This window comes from Gadus morhua, chromosome 3 (assembly GCF_902167405.1).
Source record: "Gadus morhua chromosome 3, gadMor3.0, whole genome shotgun sequence".
NCBI classification, from domain to species: domain Eukaryota; kingdom Metazoa; phylum Chordata; class Actinopteri; order Gadiformes; family Gadidae; genus Gadus; species Gadus morhua.
Window position 1 is genome coordinate 10,217,088 of NC_044050.1, and position 18,834 is coordinate 10,235,921.

General features: G+C 45.1%; 1 protein-coding gene across 3 annotated transcripts in view; it reads right to left on the minus strand.

Moving 5' to 3' along the window:
* ctnna2 (catenin (cadherin-associated protein), alpha 2) overlaps nt 1-18,834 on the minus strand; it is a 271,296-nt gene that overhangs the window by 130,779 nt on the left and 121,683 nt on the right. The window contains exon 1 of one of the 3 annotated variants that reach the window (XM_030351806.1): nt 628-765. The exons of the other annotated variants lie outside the window; for them this stretch is intronic. Coding sequence (XP_030207666.1) covers nt 628-753 — 126 coding nt within the window. The 5' untranslated portion in view covers nt 754-765. Of the gene's footprint in view, nt 1-627; nt 766-18,834 lie in introns of those variants that run through there. 3 annotated transcript variants of the gene reach the window in all.

Below are 18,834 nucleotides of genomic sequence, written 5' to 3' on the forward strand. Positions count from 1 at the left end.
CACACACACACACACACACACACACACACACACACACACACAGGTGCTGAGGAACCAAGGACCACTGGAGCATGCCGGGAAGAGTACAATGCAGCCATTGCCTAGGCCAAAGTGTAGCATTACAGTGTGTGTGTGCGTGTGCGTGTGTGTGTGTGTGTGTGTGTGTTGGTGTGTGTGTTTGTGTGTGCGTTTGGTTGTGCATACGTGCGTGCAAGACGGCGTATGAATGAAGTGTGCATAAAAATATTAAGTGTGCACAAAAATAAACAGGAGACACAAGGGAACTAAGGGGACAAGCTGCTTCCGAGCTGAGCTGTGTTGGAAGTGTAGCAGGTCAGCTGGGGAATTATTCACTAAAGGTGTTTGAATTTTCTGCATTTGTCTTGGTCTACCGGGGACCATGACCTTGCCTTAAAGAAACGCAAAAATAAATACAGAGCACATGAATAAACACACTTTTTTTGCAGGCCACAACTGCCGTCTGGCATCCACTAGTTAGAGAGCGGAATAGTCACTGGACTGTTACAGACCCGGGTCTCATTGAGTCAACACAAATAAACCCTGCCAACAGCGCCGGGTAAGGGGTCAACTTTAATTAAACGTTTAAGGCTGAAAGTATTGACATACCCGGCCCTGGAGGATGCATTGCGTCATACTGTTTAGTTCGTCCAATTGAGCGTGCGTTAAAGCGGCCTTAATCACGTTATTATGCATTTGACGCCGAGCTCTGTATCCCGATGCCCCGCGGTGCATTTAGCATTTTAACCTCCAACACGGGCAGCTACAACGTCCGCCCCCGCGCAAGGGGGGCTCGGGTCCAAAGAGCAATCTGGATGGCCAGATTGTGGAGCTGCGGAGGTTCAGATGGTAGCTAGCACATCCTGCCTCCCCCCCACACACACACATGCCCGCTCACGCCCAGGAATAATGTTGTTGGCAGGTAGTAACGGGCACTGAGACAGCTTGCCTTTCTTTTTATTTTTTGAGGAGGGGGGACAGATTTTCATTCAAAAATAAATGCTGTTATCGTTGTGTACAATCAAGCAGTAGAACCTAATTAACATGTATCTGGTGCTGGGCTGTTGTTGTTTTCATGCGTTCATGAATTTATTAATAGTAGTATTCAGCCGAGATATTTGAAGTAGAATCGTAACAGGAGAGGATGGGTGCCTCCCCAGCTGCAAGGTTTGTTTACATATCTCACTGTGGCATGGGACTTGTTAGACGCTTTACCCAACACAACTTTTATTTTGCTAAGCCCAATAAATAATTTCCTTTGTCTCTCCCCCCTCTCTTGCTCTCCGTCTTGATTGAAATGATTTAAAATACAACGAAAAAGGGTTTGTTCCTGAAAGGAAAAAAAAAAAATACGACAATTATAGTTATCAATGTGCACAACGCTGTGTGAAATCCAGCGTGCAGACACGGCAATGGGGGTTACCGTTCCATTCTCTCTCTCTCTCTCTCTCTCTCTCTCTCTCTCTCTCTCTCTCTCTCTCTCTCTCTCTCTCTCTCTGGGGCCTGTCAGCAGCAGACAGGTGACGGAGGTAATCTCGGGAGCCCTGACAAGGTGTCAGTGGTTGCAGGTAACGGCATTTAAACACGCCGGCTCGTTGTTAATGGCACACTCTGGAGGAGGCTGCTGGTGACAGGACCAGGGGCACAACACAGACAGTCGGCCACCATGCGGTGCCGACGTGTCGGCCGCAGCCACAGCTAGCTTCTCATTTACAAACACACCACCGCCGGTCAGCCCAGAGGGCCTGGAGGTCATCACAGCGCTGCCTCGATGACCACGTGGGCTGAGGACTTCAGACATTCACGGCGGGTTGGGTTAGTGGGGAACTAAACGGTTCTGTCGGTGAGTTGTTCTGTGGATTAGTTGTGCTCTAAATGTTTCTGTAGGGATTTTCTGTGGATGAGTTATGATCTAAACGGTTCTGTAGGAGTCTTTCTGTGGACGAGTTGTGTTCTAAATTATTCTGTAGGAGTTTTTCTGTGGATTAGTTGTGTTCTAAACAATTATGTAGGAGTCTTTCTGTGGATTAGTTGTGTTCTAAACGGTTCTGTAGGAGTCTGTCTGTGGATGAGTTGTGTTCTAAACAGTTCTGTATGGGTCTTTCTGGTGAGTTGTGTTCTAAAGTGTCTAAGTGTGCAAGTCTTTCAGTGGATTGGTTTTGTTCTAAACGGTTCTGTCTGTGAGTCTTCCTGGGGATCGGGTGTGCTCTGAATGTCTATCTGAGGATTGCTTGTGATATAGAGACAACAAATAAAGGAAAGTGCTCTGAGATTGGGAAAAATGCATAGCTTGTAGCTTCTGGGAAAGCGTGTGACCGGAATACATGAAATATAGTTTTAAGACGCTCCCCGGCCTCAGGAGCATCCATACTCACGTCCGGGGAGATGCCTGTGTACTTCCTCTCCCCTCCTCATTGTATAACGAGGCTCGGTGTCATAGCAACAGAGACAGATGGACGGTCCAGACACCGATGGGGAAACCATGGTGATGGTCCAGACGCCCAACATTTTGGAACCGAAATGCTCCTCAACACTGTTATCTGTTTGTTTTTCATCCCGATCCTAATCTCCTGAGCGCAAGATGTATTTAAAACTATAATTCTGCACACCACACTGAATGCGTGGTGTGCAGGCATATGCGGCTAAATGGGCTCGGCACCTTAACGCTGTGCCATGCGTGTATTTGGGCCAAAAGCACGCTGGCACCCCTGCTACCCCACACAGGCACACACACACACTGCCCCCTCACAGACCCCATTCCATCTCCTTACCTCCACACTCAACTTGGAAGAGTGGCTGCCCTGCGTTTCGACCACCCTCACTCAGGCTCCCTCTCTGCCTATATCTGGGATTGTCTCTGTCTTTCTCCACCTCTTTCTCTCTATATCTTTAATCATCCCTCTCTTTCTCTCTTTGTCTATATCTGTGATCCTCTCTCTCTCTGGCTTTATCTTTGATGAATATCTCTATATCTAAATATATATATATGTGATCTCTTTCTCTGTCACTCTCTCTTTATTTGTGATCAATATCTCTCTCTATCGCTCTCTCTTTCCCTCTCTGTGATCGTTTCTCCCTCAGTCTACATATATGAAATCCTCTCTCTCTCTCTCTCTCTCTCTCTCTCTCTCTCTCTCTCTCTCTCACTCTCTCTCTCTCTATATATATATATATATATATATATATATATATATATATATATCTCTCTCTCTCTATATATATATATCTCAGTCTATATCTGAGATGATCACTATCTCTCCCATTCCCTCTCCCTCTCCCTCTCCCTCCCTCCATCTCTCTCTCTCTTTCATCTCTCTCTCTCTCTCTCTCTATATATATATATATATATATATATATATATATATAGAGAGAGAGAGAGAGAGAGAGAGAGAGAGAGAGAGAGAGAGAGAGAGAGAGAGAGAGAGAGAGAGAGAGAGAGAGAGAGAGAGATATATATATATATATATATATATATATATATATATATATATATATATATCAGTCTATATCTGGGAAAATCTCTCTCTCTTTCCCTCTCTCTCTCTCCCTCACTCTCTGTCAATATCTGTGATCATCTCTCCCAGTGTATACATGTGATCATCTCTCTCTGTCTCTTTCTCCGTCTCTCTCACTCTGTGTCAGTGTTCCTCCCCACTGGCCCCCCTAAGGGTAGGAGTAGCGGGGGTGGGGGTTATTTACTGGAGTGGAACGGCGGGAGCAGAAGCCAATTTGAGTTTGGGCGGCAGTGAGGTGTGAGGCCGGGCCCCCGGGATGCTCCCGTCCCCCCCTCCTCTCTCACCGGTTCCACTGAGGAGTGTGAGAGACACGGGGGCTGAGGGGAGGCAGAGAGAGGGCCTAATGGTGGTGACGGTGGTGTAGACACAGAGCCAGGGCACAGACAGCGGGCCTCCTCCACTCAGTCTCCGCTCTCTGGTAACGCTACGACACGTCAGGTTCCATAACGCATCTGTTCCACTCCCATCCATTACATTCAAGAGGCATATGTATGCTAGTGTGCGTTGAATCGCACGACCCCCCCCCCCCCCCCCCCCACACACACACACACACACACACTGGTTTAAAGGTATCACGTGCCAGCGAAAGTGGTTTCATATCTCTAGCTTGTTGACTGTGAAGGAGATCAAAAGATGAGCAGCCAGAGGCCATGACAAGCCAGAGGAGAATGAGAGAGAGAGATACATAAAGATAAAGAGACAGAGAGAGAGATTGAGTGAGAGGGACAGGGAGAGAGAGAGACTGTTTGTGTGTGTGTGTGTGTGTGTGTGTGTGTGTGTGTGTGTGTGTGTGTGTGTGTGTGTGTGTGTGTGTGTGTGTGTGTGTGTGTGTGTGTGTGTGTGTGTGTGTGTGTGTGTGTGAGAGAGAGAGGCAGATAGACTATGTGTTGGAAGGTAAGAGAGAGAGAGAGAGAGAGAGAGAGAGAGAGAGAGAGAGAGAGAGAGAGAGAGAGAGAGAGAGAGAGAGAGAGAGTGAGAGAGAGAATGGAGATGAACGGCCCAGCCAGGAGGGGTAATCCAGAGGAACAAGGGTGTCTGAAGTTGACCAGTGACACAGCAGAGGCCTGTGGCCGGCAGCCATGTGATGAAGAGGCTCTCTCCAGGGCCCATCAGAGGGACAGGTGTGAAAGACAAAGCCCTGATCTGGAGACCTTCTATCAGCCGTGGCTCCACGTCGTGCTGGTGACACCTCCTCACTCACACACTCAGCCTCCCACAGTTTATTCCCTCCACTATCTTTTAATGTTTGCTCTCTGTCGGTTCGCAGCTCCACTTCATCACAGAGCGGGAACAGTGCTTGAAGTTAAGACAGGGAGGGATACTATGGGCTGGGTTATATTATTAAGTAAACGAGCAAGAGCCATATTGCTAGTACTACTACAGCTACTAATACTGCTACTAATAGTACGGTCCTACTACACCCACTACTGCTGGTATAACGTATTGTACTCCTGCTTCTACTGATTACACTGATACTATTGTACCACAAATAGTAATAATACTCTGTCCACTGTTTAACTACTAGTACTACTACTAATATTGTTACTGCAACTACTAATAATTCTAATATTATTAGTAGTTCTAATAATACTACTTTACACCACTATACTATTAAAACGAATACTACTACTACTACTACTACCGCTTCTACCCCTTTACTATTACCAGTAATACTACTCTTACTATTCTAATCCTTCTGCTACTTATACTACTGTGATGCTAGTAAAAGTATTACTACTTGTACTAAAATGACTTCTACACTACTACTGCTACTACTATTACTACACAAATACTACAGCCCCTTGTCCTAATAATATTAACTATAACTGCAATACTGACACCATTGCCCATAGTAACACAAAGAAAGTGAAAGTGAGGTTGAATACCCCTTTCAGGCGCAGCCATCGACCGGAGCCCATCAGGCCAGCGGGCCCTCTCCTTGTCCGTCATTTTGTCAGCAGTCTGTGGAGGTGAGGCAGGTAGGTGGGGGGGCCGTTGCCTGGGTTACAGTCTACTACGCGAGTGCAGGCCCTCCTGGCTCATTAGCGATGCCAGCGTCGTCCACAGGTTGAACAGGTGCACACGTAATCCGGCACTCCACGGCGGAGGAGGGAGCCAGCAGGCACACTGGAGTGCAGCCATGGCTGGGGCCCCATCTCTGGTCCCTAACAAGTGCACCCCCCCCATCCCCCCCCCCCCCCCCCCCCGCCCTCCCCACTGTCCTCCATCCATCCCATCTCACCTTTCTCATCTCTCCCAGCACTCTCTCGCCATCAACGGCACTCTCCCAGGGACAGGTTGGAAGGCATCTGGCCCTTCTCTCAATGGTGTGACCGATCCTAGAATGGCCTGCTGATAATATGGGATCCTGCAGTTTGACTGAGTAATAGCAGAACTCCTGATCCAGCAGACCTACTATGTTATAGCAGAACTTTTGATCCAGCAGTCCTACTATGCTAACAGAACGCAATCTTAATACTGAAAGGGCCGAAGTCAAGCACTGATTCCTGAGAAACGAGAGAAAACAAGGCTTGACTTAGAGAAAGTACGTTTTGCTAGTGGATGACTCATTCCTCCGAAGGGGATTTTAATACGTTTATTATTACAGTGGCAGGTCGACACAGTGTTGATTAGAAACCTTTACAAACACATTGTCTAAGAATGGTTATGTCCGGACAGGATGAGGTCTTGTCTACTGACCGGGAAACGTATACTAGTACTGGCCGAGTGTGTGTCGCTGTTAGCCAATTCAAGCCCTGTAAAATTCCCACTTCCAGCAACATGATTGATTGGAACAGATACAAAGTGAAAGAAAGTAACCCCCCCCCCCCTCCATCCAGATTGGAGCTTGACCATGGCTAGCCACAGAGAGATGGGAAGAATGGAAATGCTGCTCCAACCTCACTCAAACCTCTTTTGTCCTCTCTCTCTCTCTCTCTCTCTCTCTCTCTCTCTCTCTCTCTCTCTCTCTCTCTCTCTCTCTCTCTCTCTCTCTCTCTCTCTCTCCCCCTCTCTCTCTCTCTCTCTCTCTCTCTCTCTCTCTCTCTCTCTCTCTCTCTCTCCCTCTCTCTCTCTCTCTCCCTCTCTCCCTCTCTCTCTCTCTCTCTCTCTCTCTCTCTCTCTCTCTCTCTCTCTCTCTCTCTCTCTCTCTCTCTCTCTCTCAGGTAGACAGGCTCCTACATTAGCCTGACGTCGTTGGGACGGCTGGATCTATGGGCCGTGGCTGCCGTAGCGCGGCACTGGGAGGAGGAGGAGGGTGGGGTTGGGGGGGAGGATGGAAGGGGCACGCGGTGTAGATGAGAGCCACGGACAGACACAAATCCCTTTAGATCAATCACCCCCCATTCTCTCTCTCTCCCCCTCCATCTCTCTCTCTGTCCTTGAGCCTCCTCCCCTCCTCTCCCCTTCCTCCCTCTCTCTGCTGTCCTATTTAAGGGGAGCAGGCATATGTGGCGGGAGAGTGTAATGATGTGAGGAGCGTCTGTACCTGCAGCAAGAAATGGCCCATGGCTTCAGCCACACGTGTGTATGTGTGTGTCTGTGTGTGTGCGTAAAGTTGGTGTGTGTGTGTGTGTGCATGTGCATGCATGTGTGTTGGTGTAAACATGTTTATGTGTGTGTATGTGTGTGTGTGTGTGTGTACAGGTGTGTGTTTCTGTCTCAAGTCTTTGAATGTATGTTTGTCCGTCTGTCTGTTAGTCTGCCTTATCTTTCATCACTGCCTTTGTTTTTGAGCTTATGTTGTGTGGATGTATGCTTGTGTGAGTGTTTGGAGTGTGTGTGTGTGTATGTGTGTGTGCTTGTGTGCAAGTTGTTGTATGTGTGTATACATATGCATGTATGTGTGTGTGTGTGTGTGTCTGTATGCGTGTGTGTGTAGGCACCAGGATACCTTCTTACGTTTGACATATTTTGACTTCATTCATTCATCCTCAGGGTAATCTTTTGACAGTTTCTTTCCACATCCTTTGACTCATCCTTTTTGTGAAAGACGTACGTGTCCTACAGGTATCCCAGATGTGTGTGTGTGTGTGTGTGTGTGTGTGTGTGTGTGTGTGTGTGTGTGTGTGTGTGTGTGTGTGTGTGTGTGTGTGTGTGTGTGTGTGTGTGTGTGTGTGTGTGTGTGTGTTTGTGAGAGTGAGCATGACATAACGAGAAAAGAAATATCCCCTGCAGAGATTTCCCAACGGGAGTGTGTACGTACATGCGTGTCCTGTCCTCCTGCATGTGTGCGTGTCTCCACAGATGATATGCCACCACGCCGCCCCCTCCCACTCCCTCCCTCTCCCGTTAGCGGCGGCATCAGCATGCTGAGCGATGGCTGGCGTGTCAACACCCTTTATCCTGCCAAAGCACCCATCCATCCAGCAGCGGTGCGCACCGCCTTAGCTCTCTGATCTCTCACAGCGCCCCCCCGCGCCGCCTGAGTGGCAGTGCGTGAAGTGGTCGTGATGGGGTGACAGCGCATGGATGTGATACGCCTGGCTGCTAAACACCTGAGTGTGGAGGGGGGAGGGGGGGTCTGTCAGTTTCAGGGTCAGCACAATTAATGTGGAACGGGGAGGGGGGGGGTGCTGAAGTGGCCAGAAGGATGAAGAGGTCTGCAATAGGGTTTTCCAGAAATAAATGATAGTTAAGTAGGTAAATAATGAAGTAAATATATATATTTTTAATTGGACCCCATCATTTGTCACCCTTGACCTTGTGCCCTGCACACACACTCATTAATTAGTTCATTAATGACTGCTTCTCAATACATTCACTGAGTGTCCTCTGCTCGAGTCCCAAATGAAATGAATGAACAGTACAAATGACGTTCGTTATGTAATGTTCTTATATATATGAATCTGTCAAGCAGGACAGGATGTGACAGTAGCGAGCGGGGGACGTTGACGTATCCTGCTGCCCTGCACGACAGCACGGCGGCTTACAGGAAACCAGGAAATGGCGAGAGGATGCATGACGAGGCCTGTGGTGTTGACGGCTTAGGTAACCATCACGTATGTAATCACTGTATCCGGCCAGCCATGCACTCTGTAAATAATCAGGTGTTTATGTATGTATGTCTCTGCATGCGTGTGTGTGTGTGTGTGTGGGGGTGTTTTTCCGCTGCACCTGTTCATTTCACATATCAGTGACCCCTTCCAGGTAAAAAAAATGGCTGTCAAGGACAGAGGGTTCTCCCTGGACCATGTTAAGAAGGACGGGGGTGTAGTGTTGTTCAGGTTGTACACATGCATCACCGACAGGGAAATATGAAGTAAATAAGGACTCCCATGAAAGGAGTGGGTAAACGTTGTCAAAGAGGAAGGCAAAAAGGATGGAAAACAATCATTAGAATAAATGAAATATAGATATAAATTCGGAAACAACACCAAACATCACGCAAAATGCACATTGATTAACAGATGTTATAATTATGGATTAGCATAGATTAGCACAATTTACAACAATAAATGAAAATAACCCATCTATCACTACCAAGTAGGGGTACCGTACGATAATCATTTTATATTTAATAATAGAGATAGCCCGCTATCAATTAAACAGATGTGTTGTATTACAGAATAGCTTCACATCATCACAGATATGTTGTGAAAATGGGAGGGATGAATATCCCTCCCATTTTTCTCTCTCTCTCTCTCTCTCTCTCTCTCTCTCTCTCTCTCTCTCTCTCTCTCTCTCTCTCTCTCTCTCTCTCTCTCTCTCCAAGTGGAAGCTGCTGCAGGTGGACCCTATGTACACAGTGAGTGGGTGGGACAATCTGATTGCTGCGGACACTATGGAATTAAAACAGAAGCGGCAAACAGCCTCCGGCCATCCTGTTAACCGGCGAAAAAAAACACACCACTAATAACCAAAAACAAATACGATGTTGTCCCTCGATGCGCAAAACAACTTTGATACGGAGCATGTTTACATGCGTGCATTTGCAATCTGTGTGCATTGATAACGAGGCGCCTTCGGCGGGAGCTCTCACTGGGCATCACATGCATAAGTACATGAGTCAACGCACAGGCTGCGAGCACCAGAACGGGAATGTGGACAGTGGTTTGCCATAACCAAGAGACATATGGACAGAAGTCTGTGATCTGTGACAGCAGTCCATGTTAAACAATGGAAACATGGTAAGTAGTCTATGTTTAACAATGAACAGGCTGTAGCCAGGTAGTATATGATCAACAATGGACAGGTGGAAAGTATGATTAACAGAGGACATGTGGACGGTTGCCTATGATCAACAAGGGACACGTCGACAATAGTGTACGTCCACAAAGGACACATGTATGGTAGCCTATGATCAACAAGGGACACAGGAACAGTAGTCTTCGTCCAGAGGACATGTGGACAGTAATCTTCTTTCAACAGCGGAGAGAGGGACAGTAGTCTACATTCAAGAGAGGTCACATGGACGATAGGTGTGGAGTGCAGGGCTTAGGGAGGTGCAGGAGGGGGTTACTTTATACTCCCTTGCTGTCTTCAGGAAAAAGCCAGGGCGCTCAATCGACTGAGCATGATAATCCCGGTCAGAAACACGCACCAGCAGCCATAAGAAGCACACCACGCTGGGACTCAGCCCGGTTAAAATTGATCTCACTGGTCGCCCGAATCAAATAGTGTACAAAGTCTCTGCTTTGTGCCGATACTATCTTTTCTTGACCTCGGCACAAAGCTAGAGGGCTGAGCGGAATAAAATGATAGAAATAGAGAAATAACAGAGAGGGATGGAGTGAGATGGGGGAGGGAGAGAAAGAAAAAGAGGGAGAGGGAGAATAGGGAAGAGAGTGAAGGGGAGGGGAGAGTGAGAGGGAAAAGGGGATGTGAGGGATGGAAAGGGGGAATTGAGAAGGCGTGATGGAAAGATAGAGAAAAGAAGAAAAGGGAGAGCGAGAGGGAGGAGAGAGAGAATATAGATGAACATTGGTGGTAAACACAGCATGCTGCAGTGTTGTCAATTAATCAGAACCTTCAGGATTCCGCGATGTTGCGATTTGCAACGTCTACGCAACATCAACCAATTACCGCAAATTGAGTGCGGTGTCGCAATTTTAACCTACCACCGCAACTTTCCCGCAAATTTGAGTGGCGTCGTCTTGAACTGACGTCCAACGTTTCACACTTGCAGACTAAAATAACTGCAAAAGTTCGCGAAAAGGGGTCGGCTTAGCTCAGGAAGTAGAGCAGTTGTCTTGTAACTGAAAGGTTGCTAGTTCAATCCCCAGCTCCCCCTAGAGTGTTGATGTGTCCCTGAGCAAGACACTTAACCCTAACTGCTACTGACGAGTTGGCTGTCGCCTTGTATGGTTGACTCTGCCGTCTGTGTGTCAATGTGTGTATTAAACGATGTAAGTCGCTTCGGATAAAAGTGTCTGCTAAATGCCCTAATTGTAAATTACAAAAGCAGTATCCTGGTATTCTACATGAAAGTGGGGGAAAATTATTTTGCAATATTGTGGTGGAATATAAGCGGAAATCTTCCATTGATAAGCATTTTGCCACCGCGAAACATAACTAGGCCTACAGAACTGCAGGCAGGACGTCAGGCGACGAGGCAGATCACTATGACACAGGCTGTTGCACCCAAGTCAATTGCCAGCGCGGAAGGAATCAAGAATCAATTATTCATAGGGCCATTTCTCAGTGTTTTTTTTTAATTAATGTTTTTTTTAGTAATAACTTAATATTTAACAAATTACTCAGGGAAAATTGCAGTAATAACATCAGGAAAATCTCAACTTAACGCAACTTTCACTTCCTCTCGCACTGTAAGAAGAAGAGGAACAAAAACATTAAAAACACAGCAACTTTCATCGCAACTTTTTTGGAAAAGCTCACGCAACATCACGCATTTTAGGCCGCAACAATCTCAAAAGAGGCCCGTGAAATGTTTAATGAACTTTATTTTCTTCAAAGTAGTGAAGTATGAAGTCAATGTACGATGAGAGAAAAATAGTGTTAAAAATCTGCCTGCAGACATTCTGTATCCGAAAAAAATAAAACATCCACTGGAAATCTGTGGCAGTCTTAGCCAAGTTGAGGATAAGAACCTAGCTGTAGATCTATAAATACTCTTGTTGTCTATGTGTTCTCAAACAAAGGACATGAGGGGGAACCGATGTTCATAGCTCATGTCATATCTCCACACATGCACAAGTCTCACATGAGGCAGAACACTGAAAAACAAAGTGTAGTGCTGTCATTTATTTCAAAAGCAGAAGGCTACCTACCAGAGAATCTGCACACTGAATGTGAAGAGAGTCAGATAACCTAGCCTACAACAAACTGAAAGTGAAACTAAACCATGGAAGCGGATACGGAGGATGGGAGGGCAAGAGCTATTTGCTTGCGAGGAAGACTGCCTGTTTCAATTTCCCAATATGTTGCCTGCCGCTAAACTCCAGTGACCAAGGAGAAGCTCACTGAGGCGTGTTACTAGTGCACATCCGACAGTCTACATCGCATCCATCTGTTTTGCTAACCCATCGTGGTGAAGGGAGGTGAAGTAAAGTTCTCCTCCTAGCATCGGAGATGAGCACATCTTTCCGTCACGGTCACTCGTTCCATCAGGACACAGCGGTGGAGATACTGTGGCAAGCAGGGTGACTCACAGGGTGACTCAGTCGCCCTTAAGGCAATTTGGTCTTCAAATTATTACACAAATACTAAGAATAGTCAACGTGTTTTTTTGGGGTATGTCAAATGACAGAGGCGCTGAGAAAGGTTTGAGCTCCAGTCTTTCGTAGCTAACAAACAGCTAAGCATTACAGAGGATGCTTGATGTGAAATGGGCCACGGTTTAAATCTGGGGCATGGGGTCATGTGGCGCCTTACCGGATGCCGCCCCACTGTGCCTTGATCTCTGACCTGCGATGAGAGCTACCGAGTGTCAATAATTATATTTGCCTACAATTTCACAAGCCTTTATCAGCTTGAGGTGGATCTGAATTTCAAATGAAGAGAAAAAAGAATAATAATAATAATAATTATAATAATAATCATCCATCCAAGGTAAAGCAACACCCTGTCTAAATCACATGCTAATTTGAATGCAGACTTGGAATCTCAATTAAGAAATTCAATGTTGAATATTAATCGAATATATCTATGCTAATGCCGGGAGGAACATTACTGGGTCATGGTGAGACTTCTGAAAGGCTGATCATCAGGCCACTCTATTAAACGAGGTAATGCATGAAGTTGATCGTAGGTGGGCTGTGGTTGGAAATCAATCAGGGGAGTTAAATGCTTTTCATTATTCGTGATCAGTAGCACAGATACCGTTAAAGAGACCTCATGCAAATGCTCCTTCACCGCAAAAAGAACATGTCATCCACCTTGGGAGGCACGTGCATGGGGTTGACAGTGTCTATTAGTCACTTCCCAGGCTGTTTGTTTTCCCATGTGTCGACGGTAAATGCACAAGTGTAATTAATGCATGCACTGAACCCTTCTGCTAAGATCATTTGAGGGGAAACGTCGCCCTACCACACTGCGCTCTCTGGAGACACGCATTCGTTCTTCTCACTACGATAGGATGTAAATATGTACTATACAAGTTTATCATCTCCTTGTCCTACTTGGACAGTCCCTGACGTAACAAATGATGAACTATTAATAAAAGGTTAATTTGTTATTACACACCCATACCAACGGAAACATAGACATACGTTTTACTTTTGATATCGTCATCGCTACATCATCGTTGTTGTAAAACAGAGGATTTCACGGCAGCGATGCTCACTTTTGCTAACAGATAAGAATTTCTTTCTCAGGAACACAATCAGAAGTTTCATGGCATAAGGTTAAATGTAGATCATAAATCATTGTTATTCATAGGTTCTGAGTAATGCTTTTGAACATTAAGATCATATATAGATCCAATGGCTTTCAGCTTTCAGATTATAGCATCAAAGTGAACCATAACTGCGCTTTCACACCTTTTTGAAGCTCGGAAGCAAACCTTAATTTAACTTAATGATGTAAAGACATCTGAAAGCAAAGTAATGTCAGGTGCAATGCTCCGATGTTCAAAAGTAATGTGTAATAACTTAATGATGATAATCACAAAATCAACAACATTGTTGCTCTATTACTGGTGATCATCTTCAGACAGAAAAACATAATTTTTTTTATCAACATGAGTAGCAATAATTGAAACGTCTTATGACGCAAACCCGAATGTCACACCTCATCTCACAGCGTTATTTCTAACAGAGGGGTGTTTTACCAGGCAGAGTAGAGCTTTGGTCCAGCAGGTTGATCGAGACAACAGAACCGGGTGGGGGGGGGGGGTAACTAACTGCATGGGCACCGCAGAAGGTCATGACTAATGAGCAGCCATTCACCGTAACCACAGCAGGCTAATCTTATCAGCCCATGTCTTATTGTTCTCTATCTGCTCTCGCGGTGATCAAGTTTCTTGACTCTCAACCCCCCTTGCCTGCGCAGGGGGGACATAGAATGGCCCAATCTCACCTTCCTGCTTGGAAAGAGATGCGACATGACACAGACTAATGTCACGACAAGCCCATAATAACGCCGGAACAGCCCCAGCGCCTCCCTACTGAAGAAGAATGACTTATAATCATTGTGTTTTGGCTCGTGGGGAGCACACACTGCTACTTACTGAAAGTCTTATTTCGAAGTCACCTTGGCAACTTCAGAGGATATCTGAACATGATAACTGTTATTATCATGTTGACAATGAAGATGATGATTATTATTATTATCGCTCATTCATTATTATTATTATACACCTAATCCATTCCCTAATCAAATCACTTTGTCCATATCGAACAAAAGCCTATTACAGCATTCAGGCAGAGTGCAAGCATCCTATGAGCCGCTATTTGCCGTTCGGGATCAAAGCGTTCCATGTGTGTTCAAGCATCCATGCTAAAGCCAAAGTGTCACAGCTATCCAGCTGAGTGCTAACCACCTATGAGCCGGTGAATGCTTTTCAAAGCGATCCATGTGTGCTTAAGCGGCTACGCTAAAGCCAAAGCTTCCTATAGGTTATCTCCTGCAAATGGCTAGCCCTGGGCCAGCCATAAAGCATGGGCTCAATCACGTAGCTTGTTTTTCAACTTATTTATTTATTTCCTCAGATATTGACCCCAGTGCCAACATAAAAGGTGGACTCAGCACTCAGCAAGTCACAAAACATTAATGAATGCGTATTTTCTTCTCTTTTTGCTTGGGGCAATATCCCACATGTAGGCCTACCGTACATGTGGGATATTGTGGGATATCTTTAAGAATACAAAGAAATTGCAGAAACTAAGCTTGAGGACGGAAGGAAAGACAGAATATAATATATGATGGATGTGTATTTATATTGGAGTGGACTAAAGAATGTCAAAGCGATTTATTCACATAAAGACTCCCCTAACTTAAAGCTGCCACTGTAGAGTCACAGTGCACTCACTCAAAGATGGGCTAAAATGGTCGCCAAGCACAACAAATCAAATAAGATTGGAACAGGGAAGGGCCTTGCCAATGTTAATAGGCATAATGTAAAACCCTCACACTTGACACTGTATGTTTGGAAATACATATGCATCGACTTAATTCCTACAAATTAAGTAAGGCACCAAATCAGGAATGCATTAGGAGAAATGGAGAGAGTGAGTAAGACAGGAGGTGAACATAGTTTGAGGCTATGTGTATGTATGCAAGTAAGTCTGGAGGCAGAAAGCAAACAGAATAAAACCACATACTGTTGGTATAAACATGGCCCGGTGGCCCTGAGGAAGCGGGCTAGCTATATGTTTAACTAAATATAAAGGAAGTATCCACAAATTAAACCCATAAGTAAAGACACCACATAGCATGTTTACGCATATGTAATTATGTTTAAAGGGACATGTTTACCAAAGAGAAATATCTAGATTCTACAACCATATTTGAAATTTTGTGGTAACTTCATTAAAAACAACAACTCTGTTAACACTATAGGCACAAGGCGCTCTAACATCCGCCGCCTAAACACACGCTGGGCAGTTTAGCCTGATAAATGTTTCATAATTGTGAGGGTTAGGAATCGTACAGCGAGGCAATGTGTCAAGTCCGTTGAGCATAATCCACCCCTGCTGCATTATCGTTGACTAACTCGTTACTTGACCATTTTCAAAAGAGTTTCAGTGTACACAACCTCTCTGGAGAGGGTCTTGACAACAGTTGTCAGCTTCTCTCATGCAACCTTCAACACCTGTTTAGACACCTGTGCATCTCTTTGCATTGTGATCGTTTTCAAAGCGCGAATATGAGAGAGCCTCAGAATGCTTTTGGTAAACAAGGTCAAGAATCCCTAATGGGATTCTGTGTAATGTTTAATTGTGATATTGGGCCAGTTCTCTCTCTCAGATGAATGTGAAATAAATAATGGAGTCTGATGATTTTTATTGGGCCAACACAGTCTTTTATATTAATTTCCTTTTCCAGTCCAAAGCCAGCTATTAACACCTACCTGGCATGAATTACAAAGGGCCGACTTCTCTTTTGACGGCCCAGATAAATATGCATGCCTCTTAGCACACTGAGCCCAGCGGTCCCCTCCAGCCCCTGGGAATAAAGACAGATAGTAAACACAAGGTATCTGCTGCACTTGAGGTCTCCAAGAGAGGCAGGTGGGCCAAACACTGGGCCTTTAAGATAATGCCAGAGAGGTTGTTGAACCGGGTTCGAGGAGTAATCAAGATAGCTGCACATCAATACTAGGGCACAGTGCAACACTACCATGTCTCTCTGAAGGTCTAAATGTACAATCCTTTTTTGGAATTAGAAAGCTGAAAGACACAGACCTCTCAATACAATAATGTGATCATTTGAGACGATGACAACGCTACATAGGCTATTTATTGCAGCTGGTTAGTCTAGTTCTGAACTGTTGTTTAGCTTTTCTCCGTGCTGATCAAAGGTGGTTCTCCTCAAGCAACGCAGTTTATCTTCGCAAATAAAAGTCCTGTGATTGTCAGCTTTATTTGTGTGTTTACAAACACAGAAATACAGCTGAGGGTGATTCTACTACTTCAAGATGCTGCATGCTGGAAAACCAATGCTTTTAAAATATTTACTACACATGCTGGTAAACTGCGTATTGGAGTGCCTTAGTGTTTATAGACCATTTTCTAAATCTAATGGTTCATGGCCGAGCAGGCATGGGTGCGTCAATTGTTTACTCTGGGTGCTGTTGGGTTCACGGTGAGCTGGGAAATGATTAGGCAACGAAGCCAGCGAACACTTCCTGTTTCAGGATCAAAAGTCAACGATGAAATTGGATTTGGCTATTTGAAATCAACATTTTGATTAGGGAGAAATGAGGCATTCAAAACCAATCCCTAGAAGACGCAGCTCCCAGAAAAACGTGAATAAACACAACAGAAGAAACAGTGACGACACCTGACTATAAATTAGAGCATTTAAAAGACAAGATGGATTCGTAATTTGCTTATCTGTGATGGAAACGTCTGTGAGGCGGCCTACACGCAATCAATTAGCTGTGCCGTTCGTGCACATACTCATTTGGAACCGCAAAGATAACATTTCTTATCAAATCCTGGAAAGAATGTGTACTTTATTCTGATGAACACGTTTATTTATTTCCCTGCGTAGTGCACCTCAGAATGCATAATTCTGACATTACGGGACGCTCTTTAACAGAGGGTCATTGAGCACCAAGGGAAGGAGAACAAGGAGCAGATGTTGTGGCAGCTGCAGGGGACACAAGAGGAGCTTGTTACTCCATCAATCCAGGTTTAGGGCGAGCGCAGGGTTTGATATAAAGCAGTAAAGCACTGTTACTTATTAGTACACTCAGCTATCATACAGTATGTTACGTAAAGGGTGCATGCTGAGCTACACGACCAGTTAGCCGCTACAGGGAATGTAGTGAATGCTCTCTCCCCATGTTGGGTGACAGCATGGAAAGGTGGGTGATGTTCATTTTGCGTGCAATATTTATTCATTATCTGCATAGTGATATGCTGGAAATGTACAGCTCAGTGGCATCTTAAAGGCACACATTTGCTTATATGCACTCTATATATATTCTGAAATATTAAAAGGTACACATTAGATTATATGCACTCTATATATCTGTCACCTAATTTTAAAAGGTAAAGATTAGCTTATATGCACTCTTTATATATATATATATATATATATATATCACCTCATTTTAAAAGTACACAAACGCTTATATACACTAACAAGCGTTTATAATTGTGTGGCGACGCATAAACACAAAGGAACGCGACGCTATCCACTTCCTCTCATTTAAAAGTTATTCATCTTTTAATGAAATCCCACTTCTTCCACTAAACTGACAACAACAGGCGATAACAATGGTGTCGGGAGCGAAGCTCTGCACGATATGAGTGAGCCCAACGAAAACATTGATCAAGTTCATTATACTGATTTAATCTTCGAGGGATGAGAAGGTCACGACATATCTCCAGGCAGGCTGGATTAATGAAGATGATTAAAAGTCCGCTCCTCACGTGTCAGCATTAGCAGGCGGCGGTGCGCGGCGAGCACCATGGGCGTGACATTTATCCTCATTATGGTTAACAGGCTTCTGAGGAACATGTTTCTGTTAGCGAAAGACGGCTTTGACACGCCGGAGAGCCGCACTGTGACTTATGGCAACGGCCCCGGGCTTCAAGTGTGGGGAACAAAAACAAAAGGAGGAAGGGGATAAGTCTTGGAATGAATATCGTTGATATTTACGAAACGAGTCGCTTTCATCAGAGGGAAACTGACCCTGGTTAGCAGAACGCAGGAAATCAACCCACAATGGGAGTGGATAACACCGTGTCTGTGTGAGCTGCAAATCTCGCAGTGAAATTCTGCAAAGGTGTGTTATACAATATTGAATGAATTAATGAATCATCCTTTTCCTAATCCTCACACGTGATTAGTGCGGCGCTAATGACACACAGATGGTTAGTGCCAGCGGCGTGTTCAACAGCGGTCCCAACAAAGAACACCTGTACATGCGCAGGACTCTCCTCGCACCCACTCCGTCCAACGCTTGTATCGTCTGTACGAATGGGTTCTGAGGAGTGAAACGACCGTCCAGTTACCATGATGGCTGTGTGCATTGTACCGAGGGACCCGCGTAAGGGAGCTACTTTCTGAGAAGAAATAAAAGAAAAGAGTTCTGATTTAATTGAGAACAGGAGAATAAAACCTGAGTCCCTTGTGGTCTTTTCAGCGGGGGAATTCTGCCTCAAAGTAAAATGTTGCCGTGCGTGTCCTTTAAAGGGTTTAATGAGGCTCAGGCTCTCAATCATCTCGA